Source organism: Nothobranchius furzeri, chromosome 6, assembly GCF_043380555.1.
Source record: "Nothobranchius furzeri strain GRZ-AD chromosome 6, NfurGRZ-RIMD1, whole genome shotgun sequence".
In the NCBI taxonomy this organism is placed as follows: Eukaryota; Metazoa; Chordata; class Actinopteri; order Cyprinodontiformes; family Nothobranchiidae; genus Nothobranchius; species Nothobranchius furzeri.
This window is the reverse complement of record NC_091746.1, coordinates 34,053,265-34,073,734: the sequence shown is the minus strand read 5'-3', so window position 1 is coordinate 34,073,734 and position 20,470 is coordinate 34,053,265. Positions and strand designations below refer to the sequence as shown.

Sequence of the window (20,470 nt, the reverse complement as noted above, 5' to 3'; positions counted from 1 at the left end):
TGTGAAATTAAAACAGTTCATTAGAAATCAAATGTTTCCTTTTTACACCTTCAAATGTAAGAGTGTTTAAAGCCAGAACAGACAGATGCGGAACGTTCACCTGTATGATTCTGGAGGTGCGCCAGTGCTAAAAACCAAAGAGCAGGTTGTTGGGTATTTTTATAATTGTACCTTTTTGAGGCCTAAAAGATGCCCATTTTGTGTTAACAACACTTCATGAATCTCTGTTTTTGCCAACTGTTGCTGTTCATGAAAGGTTGAGCAAGGATGTTGATTGTGGGTTTCCAACTGAAAACTGTACCTCTGTAACCTGAGAAGGCCCGCCTTCTCCTCCATCCTTTTGCTGAATAAAGCCCCTGGGAAACTGAGGAGACTTGGGAGTGATGGGGGAAAAGCCTCGGAGGAGGTTTTTCCCTGTGTTAACTCTCCATTATTTTGGGGACTCAGGGTAAATTGTCATCCTTGTTGTCAAGAGTGTTTATTTCAGGTTCCAGGGTTATGGAGATTAAATATTACCCCACATGTAATTTCTTAACATTTTGGTGGAGATGCCGGGGATGCAGAGCTGGTGACCTGAAGGCTTTCCCCAGGAACAGAGGGGGGCTGGTTAGCTCCTTGGAGGGGTTTCTGCGCCCAGCTCTCGCATGACGAGTCATGGACATTACAAATAATCTCTCTCTCTGTGTGTGTGTCGTCCTTTAAGGTAATATGGGATAAATCTAAAATACCTATCACAGGTCACCTGTCGTTGTGCTGGTCTCAGCTTAGGTTTGCATCCTGCAGCTCGTCGCACACACGAAACAGAGCAGGGAAGTAGGTGAGAATTGTAAACAATCCCCTCAAACAACAGGTGAGAAAGGCCCGCCCTCTTTGGAGCTCTGCTCAGGCGGACATGTAACTGTAACCTTTGACCCATCTGAACTCTTCAAAGGTTTTGAAAAGAAACATTCGTTCCACTTCATTCACATCAACAGTTTGTCTCCCTAGCAGGTTCAAATGGAGGCTAATGCACAACGTTCTCTCAGGTCTTTGCTTTCCAGCTGAAGTTTGCTCATTTAAAAAAGTGGGAACTTTGAAATAGTAATAATGATGAGAGCTCTGTTTTGTGTTTTTCACAGCAGTAGGAGTACTGGTTTCTCAGATGCTCAGAGCTCACACAAGCTTCCATAGATTTGGTGTAAGGTTTTCTCTTCTGAAACAGGACGTGAAGCTTGTTTAGAACTCATCACATCTCCATAAAACGCAGAAGCAGCATCAACATTCTCCGGTGGTACCGTCAGATTCTTCTGCTGATACTGGCTGCTTTTCTGAGCTTTACCTTTTAGGACTGACTGTGACTCGCATCACTGACTATGGAAGAGGGAGGGAGACAGGTTTACCACGGTAAGTAAAAAATCTTCTCTTTGAAGAAGAGACAAAGTGTTAAACAGTACATGATGAATGAGTTCCTTTTGGTTTAATTTTTGTGTCATTTCACCTCATCGTCAGGCTGGATGATCAAACCAGATAAAGAGCCAAACATCAGTTCGTTTTCCACCGCGAGTGAGGTGTTGCAGCTCGCTGCCATGTTGAGCCGCTGCTGGCTGATGAAGACCCACTCACTATCTGACACCACATGAGCATCCAGAGCCTCTGCCAGCTGTTCCCACCCCTCCCCTCAGTGCAACGGGCCTCTCAGTCCACATTTAGATACCAGGCTCTGACCCAGTTGTCCAACACCAGCTGGAAGATTTCCTTGTTACTTATTTTTTGGGCTTCCTCATTTCTCTCCACCTCCATCACCCCTTCCTCTGAGATGGTGGCAGAACGTCTCTCCTCCCTCTGGACAGGTTGTTGTGGTCTGATGTTCAGGGTTTAGCAGGTCTCTGTGGTCAAACGGGAAGTTCTGTCCCTCTTCCCAAGACATGGAGCCTTTTGCAGAGGTAAGACCTTGCTGCTTTGATCCTCCACCCACCCCTCTCCCCTTAATGACGACTTTCACACCGCAGCTCCCAAATATTGCTGCCTCTGCCTCCTGCTTCTTCCTCTGCTTGAGGCTCTCTCGAGCTTCCAAAGGAGCCCAACACAAAAGACCCGCAGACCCTTAAACTGGTGATGACTGTTCATGCCTGTTGAAAGAGAATGGATTTAGCTTCCTCTGTGATTTATTAAACTTTCCTGCTTTCACATAATTGCCCCTGTGTTATCTAAAGCTGCTGGGTGCGTGCTGATTGTGTGGCACTGAAACGGACCAAGTAGCTCTGTGTGAAACTCTAGATGGTCTGAGGTTTAAACTCAGAGCGCGTCTGCAGCAGAAGCTAGCCTAAAGGGCAGATCTAAATTAGGCCCAGACTCAGGCTGCAGAGACGAAGGCCTGCTCTGTTCAGCCTGTACAGGAAACAGGCTGGTCAACACATCTGAGCAGGGTTCTGACTCTGGGCAGACTCATCGTGAGCGTGTGGAGGAGAACTGTAAATGAGAGTGTCATGGTAACAGATTGTGTGTAAGCAGAACCGAACATCTTCTTGAGTCTCCTTAATCCTCCTCCTGCTGATGCTGATGAGAGCAGCAGCGTCGTCACCTCAGCAACATCTCAAAGAGCAACAATCTGCTTCAGAACAAGAACCAGGATGGAGCAGCTGGGGTCTGAGAGGACAGGAAAGAGACCCAGAGGGGTTGACCAGTTCTTATTTCTATGGAGGAGAAATGAAAAGAAAATTAATGGCAGCAATAACAGTAAATGTAAACATGTAGAATAACTCTAGCAGAGTGAGGAAATATATTCCGTCTGTCCGCCAGCAATCTAAGTCTGTGGCATTACGTGTAACTAAAGGGATGAGCCAGAATAATACCTGCAAATACAAACAGCTGAGTGTGAAACAAAACTACAGACACATTCTCCTCAGCTTCAGGATAATTTCTTTACCAAGCATTGATGTTGCGTTCAACAACTCTGGGATTTCTGAACTCTGACCTGTTGGAAATGACATTGCACCCAAGAAGAGAAAAGGGTGAGCAGAACCGTCTAATGTGTTCAAGCCAGTCGTTACCACGAACACAAGCTGCTGATGTGTTTCAGTCTGACCATGACAGAACGATCTGTGTTATTGATTTAATCAAACACAAACCAACTGAAACAGGTCCAGTTTGAGTTCAGAGGTCAGATCTAGTGTAACGTTTTCCTGTTTGGATCTCCAGGCAGCTTTTTACTTGTTCTATTTTGACAGTTTGACTTCTCTTCTTAAAGGTTCCCCTATTTGAGATGGATGATGACGACGATGACGACATCCTCGCTATGAACAGAGGTAAAAAAACAAAAAAGAAAATGTCATGTTTTGTGTGTCTAAAACACACACTCTCATTCCAATATTGAAGAATATCGGATGTTTCTGATAGTGTACAGCTCTAGTAGCTACTCACCTAGGCACCACCTTTTTCCAGAACTCCAGACAAATAACTATTTCACACATCAGCATTTTATCAGTAAGGGTATTTCCAAGTGAGCTATTGATACAAATTTTCCACCAGATGTTTGCCATCAAGGCAAATATTGATTTCATGCAAAAAAAAAAAAAAATTCAGAACATTGAAATATAATCATAGAGCAGGAGTTGGTGTGTGAGGTTGAGAAGTTCCAGTTGGATATAGCTGGTCTCACCTCGACACGCGGCTCTGGCTCCCGAAAAAGTTTCCTTGAGAGGGTTTGAACTTTCTATCACTCTGGAGTTGCTCCTACTGAGAGACTCCGAGCAGGGGTGGGCATACTTGTTACCCCCCATCTTGGTGCCTGTATGTTGGGTTTACCCCGGTGAATGAGAGGGTAGCCTCCCTCTGTCTGCATGTGAGGGGATGGGTCCTGACTGTTGTCTGTGCTTATGCACCAAACTGCAGATCAGACTACCCACCCTTTTTGGAGTCCCTGGAGTGGGTGCTGGAGGGTTCTGGTGACTCCATTGCTCTCCTGGGGGACTTCAATTCAAATGTTCCAACTACAGGCCGGGGGTCACACTACCGACCTGGTAAAGTCTGTTCAGGGTATTCTGAAGAGGAGGGTCCATCAGCTAGTCGAACCTCGGATTCAGGAGGAGTAATGTGGTTTTTGTTCTGGCTGTGGAATGCTGGACCATCTCTATACTCTTCGGGAGATCCTGGAGGGTGTGTGGAAGGTCACCCAACCAATCTATATGTGTTTTGTGGATTTGGAGAAGACGTTCAACCACTTTCCTTGGGAGGCCCTGTAGGGGGTACTTTGGGAGTATGTGGTACCAGGCCCTCTGAAACAGGCTGTTACGTCCCCATATGACCAGTGTCAGAGCTATGTCAGAGGCTATGTGGCGTCTAGTTGGGATGCCTCCTGGACACCTCCCTGGTGAGGTTTTCCGGGCACGTCCATCTGGGAGAAGACCTAAAGGAAGACCCAGGACACGCTTGAGGGACTATGTATTTCAGCTGGCCAGGCAAAACTTTGGGATTCCCCCGGAGGAGCTGGCTGAAGTGGCTAGGCAGAGAAAAGTCTGGGCTACTCTGCTTAGACTGCTGCCAACGCGACTCAATCCCGGATAAGCAGACAAAAATGGATGGACAGAAAGAACAGAATGAAGTCGTCAAACATCTCCGCTGGCTTAGAATCACACACACACACACAAGATGCTCTCACCAAGTATCAGAAACCCTCGTGTTTGACATGAGTGCACTTTGTTTCTTAGGTGTTTGTACATCTGCAGCAAACCTTTTGGCCCTTCCTGCTAGCACAGACCCCAACACTTTCACCTACATGAACTTCATGAAGAGTCACACCTGCTACGATGCCATTCCCACCAGTTCCAAACTGGTCATCTTTGACACGACGCTGCAGGTAGGGTGCTTCCATCCAAACTACTGCATGAGCTCCATGTTCTAAAGACAGAGTGTATGATTCATCACATCCATCATGTTAGATAGCACATATAATAGATGAAGAAAATCATTGTGTCAACTTTCTGTCAGCTGCTACTGTGTTTTCCGGTCTGATTTAATGAAAGTGTATTCTGGTCAGGTGAAGAAAGCCTTCTTTGCTCTGGTGGCTAACGGTGTAAGGGCAGCACCGCTGTGGAACACCAAGATTCAGAGCTTTGTGGGTGAGCAGATTGTTTTCTGCAGTTACATGTCTGATCAGCTGGAGGAGCATTGATGGGAGAATAAAACTCATGTAGTTAGAATGGTCTCAGACAGCCTGTAGTCAGCCTTTGGTTCTGTCTCAGGTCATAACTGGAGTGGAGGTTCTCAGACCGTGGTTCTGTTTGGTCAGAAGGTTTATCTGAAAACTGGAATTAGAACCAGACAGAAAATCAGAGTGTATGTTTCGTTCTTACAGAAATACGCTAATTCTCAAGCCTCATTCTTTCTCACACATACCTTTTTAATTGTGTCTTCTGTGGAGAATTTATTTCACATCATTAAATGTTTCCCAATATGCCCAGTGTCTCCACTAAACCAATACATTTACAGGTGACACTTGAAAAATTAGAATGTGGTGTAACAGTTCACTTATTTCAGTAATTCAACTTTGAAGATGAAACTAACACATGAGATAGACTCATTCCATGCAAAGACAAATATTTAAAGCCTGTATTTATTTATAGATGTGATGATTATGACTTACAGCTTATGAAAACTACAAAATCTCAGACATTATTGTGAAAAGGTTCAATTTTCTAGACTCAAAGTGTCACACTCTAATCAGCCAATGAATCCAAAACAGCAAAGGGTTCCTGAGCCTTTCGATGGTTTCTCAGTCTAAACTGGATTACTGATTAAATTGCTGAAATTACTTATGTAGGAGATTTGTCGTTTTGGAAGTTTAAAGGCTGCGACACAGATAAAGTAGCCTGACCAGCCAGCCCCATGCTTTCTTAGGGGAGGCATTAGTTCTCTGTGCAGAATTACACAGAGGACAAGTCTGTCAGGCCAGGCTAGGCGAAGCGTGTATTAATCTCTGGAGCTTTCTACAATTGGCCACCAGAGGGCAACATATTCCCACACACACATAACATGAATACGAGGTTTAAAGGTAAATAAACATGATTATTTATAGAGTAATACTTTATAATGTAATAAGAAATTTTGGCATAATTTAACAAACAACACAATACTGCACAAACACTCGTCAGTGATGGGATGTCTCACAGATGAGTCACAATCTAGATCTGGACAGCAGCTATGCTCTTACACCATCATCAGAAGGTCAGGTCTGAACCAACCTGCCTGATGTTCAGTGTTGAGGCCGTGCTGCTGCAGGAGTTCAGGTCTGATAGATGTTTTTGGTTCATTTTGAATCCGACCCACAACCATGTGCTATCCAAGGTGTTGACTCTGTTCTCATAGGTTCTTCTTGCTGGATAATGATCCAGTTTGGTTTCATGTGTGCAGGAATGCTGACCATCACTGACTTCATCAACATTCTTCATCGTTACTACAGGTCTCCTCTGGTGAGCTGAGCTGTAAACACCTGATGGAGGTGTGCTCTAACTAACCCACCACTGTTGGACATGAGCTGTGTGTTTTCTGTCTGCAGGTTCAGATCTACGAACTGGAAGAACACAAGATAGAGACATGGAGAGGTCTGACAATCTCAACCACCTGAGTAGTTAATTCATAAAACATCGGATTTTCTTTAAGGGGATGCGTCAGGATAAACCATTGCTTTGTAGCAGATTGTTTGGTGCCAGAAGGCTCTTTTAACGCAAAACTCAGCGTCTCATCCTGTTTTATAGAAAGAAGAAACTATTAATTAGCTCAGAGTAAAATGGTCCCATCTGATATTCATCTACACACAGTTGGTTTTAGTTCTCTCACTCGTTCATAATCTCAACCACTTATTCCTCAGTAGAGTCATGGGGAGCTGGTGTCTAACGCCAACAGTTTTTGGGCAAGAGCCAGGGGACACCGGGGACTGGTCTTCAGTCCATCTCAGGGACACAAGCAGAGACAGTACTAGGGACCATTTAAGGTTGCAAATGAAAGTTACACTTGAATGTTCACAGAAACACAGAATTTAATCATTTTAAAACTAAACATCTTTTATTTATCTTGCTTTGATATTTTGTATTATAAAAATTTAATTAGAGAGCAGACTGACGTTGCTATTAACAATAGAAAAAAAGAGGGGGGGGGGGTGTATAACAACAACACATTTCCTGGGTGACGATGGCACAGGAGTTAAGTGTTCACCTCGTAATCGAAAGGTTGCAGGTTCGAGCCCCGCTTAGTCTGTCGCTGTCATTGTGTCCTTGGGCAAGACACTTAACCCACCTTGCCTGCTGGTGGTGGTCAGAGGGACTGGTGGCGCCTGTTTATGGCAGCATCACCTCTGACAGTGCGCCCCCAGGGCAGCTGTGGCTACATTGTAGCTCATCCCCACCAGTGTGTGAATGTGTGTGTGAATGGGTGAATGACTGTGTTGTAAAGCGCCTTGAGGGGTTCCAGGACTCTAGAAGGCTCTATGTCAAATACAGGCCATTTACCATTTATTGAAATAAAACTTTGCATTCACTTCAGGAGTGTTTTCATCTCCTGCTTCTGTCTGTGCAGAGATCTATCTCCAGTACTCAGTAAACAGACTGATCAGCATCACACCTGAGTCCAGGTGAGAAAAACACGTTTTACCCAATTTATCACAAGTTTCAAAAAGTTTTGCAGGGTGCTGTTTCCCTTTATTTTTTTTGTTGGTTATTAAACATCAGAACCAAACCATACTGACTAGAGACTGGGCCGCTCCAGTCCCAAGAGGTTTATTCAGTCGTGTGTATTTACTGAGAGAAATTCCTGATCCAGTTCATGTTTTTAGAAATCTTTAAAGTTCTGTGTTTTTTAAATCATTCTAGTGGGAGAATAACTGCTCAAAAACATCATTAAAACCCACATTAATAACATTTCTGTTCATGATGAGTGGACAAAAAGTGACCATAGCTGCATCTATACAAAGGGACCAGTTGGATGCTGCTATTAATCAATGGGGCTTTAGGAGGGGATGATGACCTCCTCATCTTCTGTCTGTAGTGGAGAAAACAATGCTGCAGTAGTTGTTAATAAGCTGAGAATCATGTGTCAGAGCATGACCTGAGATATGTTTGTCTCTTCAGCCTGTTTGATGCCATCTACTCCCTGTTAAAGAATAAGATCCACCGGCTGCCCGTGATCGACCCGGTGTCAGGAAACGTCCTTCACATCCTCACTCACAAACGAATACTCAAGTTCCTCCACATCTTTGTAAGCAAACATGCAGAGAAGACATTAATCTGAAAATATCCATGCTGAATAGATCGTTCTGTCTTTTCTTCCAGGGATCCATGATTCCCAAACCAATGTTTCTGCGGAAGCAGATCAGTGAAGTACCAATCGGTACCTTTAGCCAGATTGCAACGATTCAGGAGTCTGCTACTGTCTATGATGCTCTTACCCTTTTTGTGGAGAGAAGAGTATCAGCCCTGCCTGTTGTCAATGAGCAAGGTAGTACAAAAATAAGCTAAACACCTGTCTCCATGATCAGACTCAGTCCAGTCCTCACTCTCAGAGAAGGTGAATGCTAGAAGGTCTTCAGTCTAAAACTGAAGTGGTGCCTGTTGTCCCCCATCCTCTGTCTCCTTGTATTTTTTCTGCAGGCAGAGTGGTGGCGCTGTACTCCAGGTTTGATGTCATTGTGAGTACATTTTGTGATTCCTTGTTCATTTCTTTGATCTTTACTCACTTGTAAAATCCTCCTGATTCTTGATTTCATACTTGCATTTAGTCGTTAATATGTGTGTTTTACTGAAACCAGATTCAAAAGCAAAAGCTGGTGCCAGACTGAACTCAGTTTTATTATCTGTGTGTGTGTGTGTGTGTGTGTGTGTGTGTGTGTGTGTGTGTGTGTGTGTGTGTGTGTGTGTGTGTGTGTGTATTAGAACCTTGCTGCACAGAAAAATTATAACAACCTGAACATGACGATGAGGGAGGTCATTGAGTCCAGATTCTGCTGGGTGGAGGGAGTCCTCAAGTGTTACCCCCATGAAACACTGGAGACCATTATTGACCGCATTGCAAAGGCTGAGGTACTCCACCACCTTATTGGACACAGATCCAAGAACCACCTCACATTATCAATCATGGGCTAGTGCACGCACACACACACACACACACACACACACACACACACACACACACACACACACACACACACACACACACACACACACACACACACACACACACACACACACACACACACACACACACACACACACACACACACACACACACCAACAGTCCGTCTTACCGCCCATATTTAAACTGAGAATAAAAATGAGAACCTAAATGAAAGTAAACAGCTTTTAGGATATTACACTAAATTTATATTGTTATGTTCTCATCCACTAGACAGCAGTGTAGTGCTTTGTGCAAACTAGAAGTGCAGAGAAGAAGAATGGTAAAGATGGAGAAGAAGACCCAATCTCAATAGTCACACCTGCGCCCTTGTGCGTTCCCGACCAGGGGTGCGAGTGCGTAGGGTGTCTCAAGTGTGGAAGTTGACCACGCCCTCATTGCACCCTTAATCTGCACTTCACCCAAGTCTGCAGCGATGCAAACCTCAGGCTTTTTAAATCAACCTTCAAACACTTCATAATTTGACAAAATTAGCTTTTATTACTGTCCACATTAGATCTTAATCCAAAACATTCAGAGCATAAATAAATATCATTAATAGTCCTAAAATGAACTTCTTTCTTGTTGGGTAAAAGAGCAAATGATAAAATTTGAAGATTTCATTTTCCATAAACATTCCAAAGGTTTTGTGTTTTTCCATGACCAGATGGGGAAAAATTACTTTTCATTTTTAATCCTAACATTTTATTGTTCACTCTGTAGACTGTTAAATTGTACTGAATGATATTACAACTAGTGATTAAATTACTGGCATGTTGTGTCCAAAAATACACACCAGCACAGTTATCAGTTAACCATACTTTTTAACAGACATGTAACATCAACAGAGAACACGTGTTTGTAATCATAAATATGCACAATCATAAAATACTCAATATTTCGATAATTATACTTGAGAATAAATATTTTGAAAAAGGGCCATTGCTCCACCTTCTTCCCAATATTCCCACGCAGCAATGGAATGTGGGTAATATTTCACTGAAGTCTGCATCAATGCGGACTTTGGCAAAGTGCGATTAAAGAGTGCAAAGTGGGTGTGGTCAACCTCCACACTTGAGAATCGAGACACCCTACGCACTCGGGAAGGCACAGTTGAGAGGCACAAGGGTGGAGGTGTGAGTGTTGGGACTGGGCCAAAGTACGGATGGATGTATTGTGATCTTCCCTTCTGTAAATAATGTATCCATGGATAAAGTACCTGCTTCATACCATCTTTAAAAAATTAACACAAGTAAACTACAATGGCACGCCAGAGCCAACACCTACTGTGCTCTCAGGCAACCAGCTTGTTCCAGCGGGACTTAGCCAACAGGTGATGTGATATTTGTTTGATATGATAAAAATATGGCATTTTCTGCCAAAAGGCTTTTTGAGTTAAACGAAACATTTTAATGTAATGTTACGCTTAGATCTCCAACATCTCAGAAATACTTGCGCATCATAATGCAGCCATTTTAGATGGCATCAATGATTGTTGCAATCTCTGGCTCCATTATCTCGACCTCTCGGTTGCCATGGTAACCTGGCAGCTTGCCAGATTGTTCGTGGAGGTCAGCAGATTGCCTCCTGCTTTGGACTCCAAGGATGTGCTATAAATCACGGGGCGAGCGAGCATTTGTCCATGCTGCCCCCCCAGCTGTGGAACGCACTGCCTAATACTGTAAAGCAGGCTCCCTCTTTGGCGGGTTTTGAATCTCGTTCAAAAACCCACTTTTAAGTGTTGGCTTTTAACTTGTAACTTGTTTTATTGTCTTATCTGTGCTTTTAGTTATTTTAATTTTTTGTTTATCTGTCTCAATTCAGCTGTTTTACCGATGCTTTTAGTGTTATTTTGTTTTATTGTGTTTAGTTTGTTGTATCTGCCTGTGCAGCACTTTGGACAGCTCTCATTGTTATTTATATGCAGAGCATTCATAAAGTGCTTTGCATTGATCATTCATGACAGAAAGTGGGTCTGTAGGAGGCAGCATGTGATCCAGAAACACCTGAGCAAATTTCTAGGAAGAGTGTGAATTATAAAGCAAGAATTTTCACATAGCCGTGTGCAAGTAGTTTTTATGGGTTGGAAGATTAGTTTGCCGAGTTTGAGTAAGGATTGTACTCAAAGCTTTAAGAACGAGGTCCTGAAGTGTGAACTTCTTCATGAGGATCAGCTTGTCTATGATAATTGATTAAGGGACACCAAAACCAACCCTGTCTCCTCCTCAGGTGCATCGGCTGGTGTTGGTCGACAGTGAGGATGTGGTGAGAGGAATTGTTTCTCTGTCTGACCTCCTTCAAGCCCTGGTTCTCTCACCTGCAGGTATTGATGCTCTGAACTCTCAATGATACCACCCATCTCTCTGTAGTCCTGCTGCCATCCATCTACCTACTGTCCAACTTCGTCCTGCTTCTGTTGAAGACGGGTGTTTTTCACATCCTGGCAGACTCGTCTTCCTGTACAATCTCCTTTAGCTTATCACAGACATTGTATTCCCAAACAGTCTGCTCCTTCAACCAGCAACCTTCTCTCAAATCTTTCACTTCAGCATCATGGCAGGGCTTTCACTTGGAGCCCCTCCTCCTTTAATATCTGCATCAGAAAAATGAACCAGTGTTTTGGTTCCTACACCTCTATCAGTTTACTCCTCAAACATTGAAGCTTCATTAGAAACCCACCTGAACACCCCACCAATCAGCCTCTTCAGTGATCCCAACCGATCCTTCTCACACCCGCCTTCTTCAGCCTGTTTCTCCATGCTGCACCTCCTTCTCTAAGATTCACTTTCCAGGTAGGAAGTCCATCCTGGCTAACAGTGGTAGCTGGCTACAGCTTGCACTTGACGACGTCCTCCTGTTTAGGTCTCCAGAAGAGTAACAGGAGAACTGGCGCCCAGCTGCACTGACTTAACTCCATGTTTAAATGCTAATGTGCTACCTCACCCACACATCTCAGTCTCTGAACAGTTCTGTAGAACATCATATTAATCACGTTGTTTGTGGAGGGCTTTCCAGCAAACTCCAAGGTTGTGCTTAAGTGCAGAACACAGCGATAACAAAAACACAAACTTTAAGAACAGCAGATCACAACTCATGAGGTCAGTTTTCCTTTAAATTCATATTAGACAAGAGGTTATTGTCTTTGACCTGAACCCTTTCAGAACAAACTGCTTGTTCTTTCACATCCTTTGGTTGGTAACAACCTCGGGGACCACTGGAGTGATTCTGGACCAGGTTATATAAAACATGTTACTAGGATTGTCCTTTTATATCTGCGTATTATTGCATTTGTTACTGCTAGTCTTATATTGTATAGGATTTACTCCTCCTTCCCACATTATAAGTGATTAGTTGTATGCAGACACACAGATGCCATCTTGCGGGGCAAGAGTCTAACCCAGGACATGCAGAATCAGATTGTATAAAAAAATAATAAATATTTATTGACAAAAAGGTGAACTAAGGGCACACTGGAAAATCCAGCGGGTGCAGAAACGGGAAGCAGCATCTAGAGGGAAAAGTAGCAAAGGTGAGTATGGGAGTTGTAGAATGGCAGGGGACTTGCTGGCTGAGGGACTTACGGCTTAGATAGACGAGAAGCGTGTGGGAGGGGTGAGCCGGGGTAAGTCCAGGTAATGATTGTGGAGAAGTAGAGGTGAATGAGGAATGGGATCCAGACCAGTGTGGTTCTGGAGAGGGAGCGAGAGGTGGAGGAGATTGGGTCAGCACTTGGAGGAGGGTGAACCAGGAAACGAACCAGATAAAAATCCAAAACGGCGTCGGGGAAAACTCTGATGATTATCCAGACCTGAGGTGGAGTAAAATCCAAAAATAGAATTAATCCAAGTCACGAGAGAAAAACACAAGAGAACAAGAGCAGAGATAAGCGAGGGCTAGAGACTACCAGTCAGTAGTTAATCATCCGGCGTCGAGTCTTCTTCTTCTTCGAGTTTATTGGCGGGTGGCATCTAACTGCTAGGTGCATTTCCGCCACCTACTGTGCTGGAGTGTGAGTCGGAGTAAGAGCGTTAAAACAAACAAAAAAAAAAAACTAAATTCTATTCAACAAACCACTGTGCTTTAGATACCCAACAACCAACTCATATTTCCTTTCTTCACCATTTAACAAATTCTTTACATTCTTCACTCCACCTCCTATGTTTTTCAATTTCTCCCTGAGTGGTCCTCTACTTTCCTCACATTTTATGCAGTCACATAAAACATGTTCCACTGTTTCTCCGGCGTCGAGTCATGTCCACCTTCCTCCTTATAAACCGGCCCGCTGATCAGCTGATTGGAAACAGCTGTTGCTCCCTCTCCTGAAACCAAAACACTCAGAGATAGTGAGATGATGAGACGAGTACTCACCCTGGCTCATGACAACAGAGTTGTAACTCTTATACAGTCTTGATTATGCTGTTGGGTGTGTTGCTGGGATTTTATAAATGTACAAAATACTTGATATGAATTGGACTTTTTGTGAAGACTTTTGTTGTGAACTGGAGCTTTATACATAAACCGAACTAAACAAAATCTTTGAACTAATTCCCGCTGCTGAAGGAGGGTCTATTGGGCCATTGGACTGACTCAAATGTTTAGTTTTTGTTGAATAAATAACTGTGGTACATCATGTTGTCCACCTAATGCTGCAGACCGTTCCCCCCATTTGAAAGCAACCATGAGTTCTAGATGCTGACTGAAAGACCTCATCACTGAAAGTGAATGACCAGTGATGTTTTCAGTCAGGACACAGAGAACGTTTTACACACATTATGTAGAGCTCACAAACTTTAGAGACCAAACCAGCTGAAGTTTACTGACATGTGAGGCTGAGGAGCACAGGCCGTCACTGTCCCGCTCTTTTAGCATGGTGTTGTGATGCGTTCACATCATATCAGATTCTTCTAATAAACAGTTTTCAGAAGACGGACTGATGGAAGCTTTGGCTCCAATCAGGGATCCAAACTGGCCCAGTTCCCTCTGATATGATGGACACAGCTTTAAGTTTTGGCCTCAATGAAAACCTCTGCAGAATAAAACAGCGAGCTTGTTTTATGCCTACAATCATTTACACAACCACGAGAATTTTTGTTAGTCAAGCACTTTATGATCAAGTCAGTTTGTTTATTTCACACAAACACTTTATCGTGTTTAAAACTCACCGAAAACCACAGCTTCTGATGCAAAACAGTTTAAAATGAACTCAAGTGACTAATCAGGCTAATTTATAACCACAAAGCATCGTCACAACTAAGAAATAATCAGTCAAACACGTTTTCTTCCCTTTTCTACGGAGTTCATTTTAAATCTGAACAAAGTGAGTTCCTTTCACACTAATTCACTGTTTTTGTTTTGGAACTGGAGTAAAACCTGAAGCCGACAGTGAGGCTCTACAGCAGAGATGTTAAATTCTGGTCCTAGAGGGCCGATATCCAGCACGTTTTAGTGGTTTTTCTGCTCCAACACACTAGATTCAGTGGTTGAATCAGCTGTGCATCAGCTCACCAGGCTCTGCAGAAGCCTGTCAATCACCTGCTGATTGAGTTAAAACTCCAACGTGCTGGACACCGGCCCTCCAAGACTGGAATTAAATCCCCCTTCTCTACATAATACTGATCATTTATTCTCTAAACCCTGTTTGGTCAATCCTATGACCTTTGAAGGGCTCTTCTCCTGGTGTTTTACTTTACTGTTGTTAGTTTTCTTACTCCATCTTTTTCAGATGTTGTCAAGCAGCTGACCCTTGAAGACTGAAGAAAACCCACTGTCACAAACGGTGACAACCTGAAACTAAGTCGGATTTTCATCTGGTCTGTTCCAGCTGAGAAACAGAACATGAGAACTGGAGAACATGCAGAAACCACCTGATAAGAGCCAAGTCCTTTCTATGAATCCACAGAGGTGTCAATGAACCTCGGCCATATTTAAAGGCCTCTGGGTGGGAGTGATGAAAATATTCACAACATCAGAAAGGTATTTTGTATTTTGGAATCAAAACATGAAAAATGCATTTCATTCCAGTCAGTGGGAAAGTTACATTTTAGTTGCAGTTAAGCAACAAATTGTAAGTTTGCTGTAAATGTCATGTTGAAAATAACAGAAAAACCTGCAGGTTTGATTTTATTCTCCTGCAGCTAGAACACAACATGAATGTATTTGGAGTCTGTAAGTCATGGGGACACTTTGTGAGAAAATTTTGTACAGGTGTTTAGGACCTACATAAATTCTAGTTCAGGGTTGGAGTTAGCGTGAGATGCTGGTTTTAGATCTGCACCAGTGACAGTGGCACAGGAGTTAAGTGCTCGCCCCGTAATCGGAAGGTTGAAGGTTGTTGTGTCCTTGGGCAAGATACTTAACCCACCTTGCCTGCTGGTGGTGTTCACAGGGACCGGTGGCGCCTGTTTACGGCAGACTCGTCTCTCTCAGTGTGCCCCAGGGCAGGTGTGGCTACATTGTAGCTCATCACCTCCAGGGTGTGAATGTGTGTGTGAAGACTGATTGTGAGGACTCTAGAAGTCCATTTACTATTCATTTTTGCCTTCGTGTTTGTTGGGATTTAAAACAACCCAAAATATTTCTAATAAAGTTTTGGTATCAGACATTATAGAAGAAGCTGTGCTCCTCCTCCTGTGAGAGAAAACCGTAAGGTTTGTCTTCGGCCCTCAAACATCAATTCTGATTGCTTTACATCCAGACAGGACACATGTACACATTAGCTCAATCCCAATAAAGGATTTAAAATGTTAATCTATGAAATCATAATTCACAGGTTATTTCCATGTTTGGTATCTGCATGTGATTATCCTGGTTTCTCCCGTCTGAATTTGGTCCTTCTCACTGGAATTTCAGTTTGTCTGGGCCACCGCTTACATTCACAAGTAAAAAGTGTTTTCCAACAAGAACCTGGTCATGATAGCAGCTCCACGAGTGGATCTTCAGTCCAACGGAAACAAAAACACCAGAATGAAGAAACTCAGCCGCAGTCCTTTACACAGAATCAGCTGAGCCTCACACGTCAGTGTTCTTTTACTTGAGGATATTCTGTAAATCATTTATTTCCTGGATGAGCATGAAGAGAAGGCAGTTTGTGTGTGAGACGGGAGTCTGTCTGTCTGCTGAGCAGCTGGGCGTGACACAGTCTGTTTACCAGGGGCGGCTTGTTAACACTGCACATCCTGGTCACACACACACACACACACACACACACACGCACGCACGCACGCACGCACGCACGCACGCACGCACGCACGCACGCACGCACACACACACACACACACACACACACACACACACACACACATCACTAAGAATAAATATGAGTTACCTAAATAACAATCGCTCTGTTTGACAGATCATGAGTGCTTTTCAGCAGGTTAACCGAAAGTCTGAGATTATTTCTACTACAAAACAAACTAAAGAAAACAAAAATGACATAGAGACAAGATGCTATTGGGACATAGGTATGAGTGAACCACCGTTTAGTTTACATCATAGACATGTCAGCCAATCACCTTGTCAGGTTCAGCTATTCAGGCAGTTGAGATGCAGACGAGCATTTCCAGTTGTGGAGACTACTGACCATCTGGTTCTTCAGAGCGACAATGGAGTCCAGACCCAGGTAAGAGACGTGTTTCTCTAGGAGCTGTTTGCTGCCTTGTCTCTGGAACAGTTGGTTTGTTTAAGACTGGACTGTGTTGAACTGGAGCTGGTCCATAGAGGTTACTGGTTAGGGTGGGTCAGACACAGCTGCTTTACTTTATAAATCGAAGAAAAGAAAATAGACTCATTCTTACCGTCTCAGTGCAAACAGTATGAATCATCGATGTTATTATAACACAAGCACGTGTGTGCATCACACACACACACACACACACACACACACACACACACACACACACACACACACACACACACACACACACACACAAACTATATTATAGTGTGTCCTTCTATGTGAAGAACTTTTTTTCTTTGTTGATTGTAACTAGAGCTAAACAATTTAGCTGGCTGTGTTCAACAAAACTAACAAGATAACCCAAATAAATTTAATTTATATTAGAATAGAATTACCTTTATTGTCATTAAAACCAGTGTGTGTGTGTGTGTGTGTGCATGTCTGTGTGTTTGTGTGTGCTTGTTTTTATATGTTTAAGTGGACAATTTTTGACTTTCAATCTGTAATGTGTGGACATTTTGATGCCCACACAATGCTAAGCACCCCAAAACTTGGTTTTAGAGGTTTGGTGTAAGTTAACTTTTAGTTTAGGTTAGGGTTAGGAATAGAACCCGAAAGGTTAAGGTTAGGGTTGACGCTAAACTCTTTTGACCCCCAATTAGGGGATGCGCGGGCTCAAATCTTTTTAACACAATATTCTTTTTACTATTAATTAATCTTAATGCATTAAATTCCCTCCCTTAGTTTTTATACATCTAAAATATACTACATATGTATACGTTATACAAGACAAGACGTGTCGCACAGAGAATACTTGAACAGGTGACGTGTTTCCTGTCTGGTGACCTTGTGCTGCCTTTTCTCCAGTAGTGATGAACCTCCTGGACACACACTTGCTGATCAACATGAATGGGAGGTGATGCTGATTTTTGTAGGGATGTGTGTGAGGGACAGGATGTAATTTAGTTGGGATTGAGGGAATAAGTGCTATTCTTCTTTTCCTTCCATGACTCTGGTTTCTTGGAGGGAAAAGTTCTCACCAAACTCTGTTTCTAAATTCTTGGCATGTTCTTAAAGTTCAGGTTTGTTGTTGGTGTCCTGGGCTGTGGCTTCACAGACAGGCTTTGGATCGGCTATTAGACTGGTGGGGTTTTCCAGATGTTCCTTCCCTGTCTCAACAACAACTTGGATTTCCTCATGAAGCCCTTGTTCTAATTCTTTCTCCTGTTTCTTGACCAAGACAACCTGAGTTTGACCCGTTGTGATGAGGCTGTCATATGAAGCCCTCATCTGTTCCTTCTCTGTCTGATGAAAAGATTCCTCCTGGTTGCGGAAATATTTTTTCAACAGTAAAACGAAATCCTCCATAATTTCTGTAATCTGTTGGTTTAGAAACGTCTCTGCATGAGCCCTGATTTCCCCTCTAACTGTTGTGCCCTTGCTGTGGCCTCTCGGTGAGGCCCTTGTAATGCATCTTCAGCAGTGAAGATGGTCTTTAGAAGCAGGCTTTAGCGTAACTGTGTGACAGGTGATCCGCAGAAGGGCTGGTCCATCTACAGCAACCACAAACTGACAGAACAGCCGTGAGAGCCGGAGTTTCTAAAACCACTACACCCTCAGAAGACAAATATTATGTTAGAGGGAACTGGATGAGTGTACATGTGTGTACATAAAGTTAATACTGGGTCAAGTTCATTAATCTGCACTCCGGGAGGGCTCAAGAGTCTGAGACGTCAGGATCCATCTGCAGTGGCAACAGCAGGTCAGAGCTTTCTGTGGTCCTCAGCTTTGGTTTGGAGGGAAGAATTTTACTGTAGGTCTGAAGGAACAAGAAAAAAATTAGCTGCCATCTCTGGTGATTCTGGTCATTAGTGTGAAGGAGCTTCCTGGTTGTTGTTAGAAGACGCGGAAATGTGGGAACATCATCAGAATGGATCCTTCGGAGCGTCTTGGGTCCCTACAGCGGAAAGCAGTTTTAGTTTGGTTTGGTCCTGATTTGTTTCTTTGTTAAAGGGTGACTTTAGCTGAGGATCCAGGAGAAATAGTTGGTTTGAAACAAATAAATAAAAGCATGCCTAAGTGGATGGTAATAGTTTAAGAAATGATTGAAGAAATTAATGGAATACTTTTTATCTGGGAAATTATGGAACAGCAGAAATCCAGAAAAACAATTATTATATTATTATGCAATATGGTTGACCAGCTGGTTCATAGGTTTTCTATATGGATCCTTTATGAACAACTTTGGACTTGAATAAAATGTGTCATCACAGGAGAAGATAAGTTTGGTGTTTTATTGTCAAACTGTTGATGAAGAATCATGGAAAACAGAGTTAAAGGGTTAGTTTCCATTCTCAGGATCTTTCCCTGCTGTTTGATTTGGATTGGCTTCAAATTATCTGACAAAGTCATGCTGATGCTTCAGTGACATTACTATACTGGTACCATAACCTCTGACTTCAGGTCAGACACAAATAGAAACCTATCATAGATGAGTAAAACCAAGTCTCTACTATAGTTTATGATGTGAGACTAAGCTCAGTAATCACATTGTCAGGTTCGGTGTGCTGAACTGGAGTGTAGCGGAGGTAATGTAGCGTGGCTGTGTGACCCAGACGCGGAGAGGCTGGCGTTTGGTCCGAACAGAACACGCAGCTTGCTCTAAGGACGGCAGTACGGCGCACATGAGACAATGAGGCTGTACTGCGGTTCCGTTTGGTAGGGTGCTGTCGTGGTGGGGATTAGACAGCGTGGAAAGATCACTTTCCTGGATTGGTTTTTGGGTTAGATTTGGATCGGTTCGGTTTGGCGTCTGTCATGAGATGATGACTGAATGACAGCTCAGCGGTGACAGTTCCTTATATAGCTTCCGCGGGGTGTTGTCACCGAGAGCGTCAGTGACGGGAATGCTGGGAAATGGAGTGCCCCGTCAGCCCGGCCCGCAGAGGTCAGGAGGAGGAGGAGGAGTTCATGACACACATCAAATCCTTATTCCTCTGTGAACATTTATTTTAATCTGTTTGATATATTAATTCTAGGGCAATATCGAATTAAGTCACAACATAAAACAAATCACTTTCGTTATCTTTTACAGCTTCCTGGTACTTTTAAGTGAGATTTGAAGATATGCATTGGAAAGTAATTTTTGATTTTAAAGGTTTATTTTGAAAAGCTGAACATGTCATCAAACATTACAGACGTGGATAAAATTGTTGATACCCTTCGGTCAAATCAAAAAAAACCCACAAAGGTCATGGAACAAACTTAATTCTGACCAAAGTTATAATAGATAAAAATTCTCCATCCATTATTTCTGAGGTTTCTCTGCTTCAACACCCTTCAGTGGGTGATGAACAAAATTCTATAGAACTTGAAAACATAACAAGTAACTCAACCTTTGAATCAAGTGTGTTGGAGCAGGAAAACAACTAAAACATTCTGCATAGTGACACAATGGCTGCTCCCAAAAGCCAGGCTCACTCGGAAAGTCCCGGCTTAATTTCCCCACTTTTGGTTCCACAAATGAGGCTAACCTGAAACCCCTCTCATTCATTATGGTGACAAATGCTTGTGGACAAGCCTGCTCTGTGGTAGGCTAGCTGTAAGGGTTATTTTAGCTTGATGAAAATGATTGGACGAGGAATGTGATGTCACAGA

General features: G+C 43.1%; 2 protein-coding genes across 11 annotated transcripts in view; both read left to right on the top strand.

Moving 5' to 3' along the window:
* The first annotated feature begins 1,693 nt into the window (after positions 1-1,693).
* On the top strand, positions 1,694-15,121 carry prkag3b (protein kinase, AMP-activated, gamma 3b non-catalytic subunit). 2 transcript variants are annotated; one of them, XM_015966895.3, is made up of 13 exons: positions 1,694-1,922; positions 3,227-3,284; positions 4,686-4,834; positions 5,015-5,096; positions 6,388-6,446; positions 6,533-6,578; positions 7,549-7,603; positions 8,100-8,226; positions 8,301-8,466; positions 8,619-8,656; positions 8,901-9,047; positions 11,368-11,461; positions 14,861-15,121. In XM_015966895.3, exons 1-13 carry the CDS (start codon positions 1,905-1,907, stop codon positions 14,890-14,892), a joined length of 1,071 nt encoding a protein of 356 aa, XP_015822381.1. In that variant the 5' UTR covers positions 1,694-1,904; the 3' UTR covers positions 14,893-15,121. The 2 variants fall into 2 exon arrangements, with proteins under 2 accessions (XP_015822381.1, XP_070408246.1); XM_070552145.1 differs by lacking the exons at positions 11,368-11,461; positions 14,861-15,121 and adding an exon at positions 11,462-11,708.
* A 1,496-nt stretch (positions 15,122-16,617) lies between these two features.
* fer1l6 (fer-1 like family member 6) overlaps positions 16,618-20,470 on the top strand; it is a 52,876-nt gene continuing 49,023 nt past the window's right edge. For 6 of the 9 annotated variants that reach the window (XM_054747177.2, XM_054747176.2, XM_054747175.2 and 3 more), the window contains exon 1: positions 16,621-16,756. In XM_054747177.2, the coding sequence (XP_054603152.2) occupies positions 16,740-16,756 (17 nt within the window). In that variant the 5' untranslated portion in view covers positions 16,621-16,739. Of the gene's footprint in view, positions 16,757-18,468; positions 18,576-20,470 lie in introns of those variants that run through there. The other 3 variants (XR_008564455.2, XM_054747178.2, XM_054747173.2) reach the window with 3 other exon arrangements.

Coding starts and splice junctions, on each gene's coding strand:
- prkag3b (XM_015966895.3), top strand. Junction 6,447..6,532: donor GTTACTACAGGTCTCCTCTG/GTGAGCTGAGCT, acceptor TTCTGTCTGCAG/GTTCAGATCTACGAACTGGA. Junction 8,467..8,618: donor GCCTGTTGTCAATGAGCAAG/GTAGTACAAAAA, acceptor TTTTTTCTGCAG/GCAGAGTGGTGGCGCTGTAC.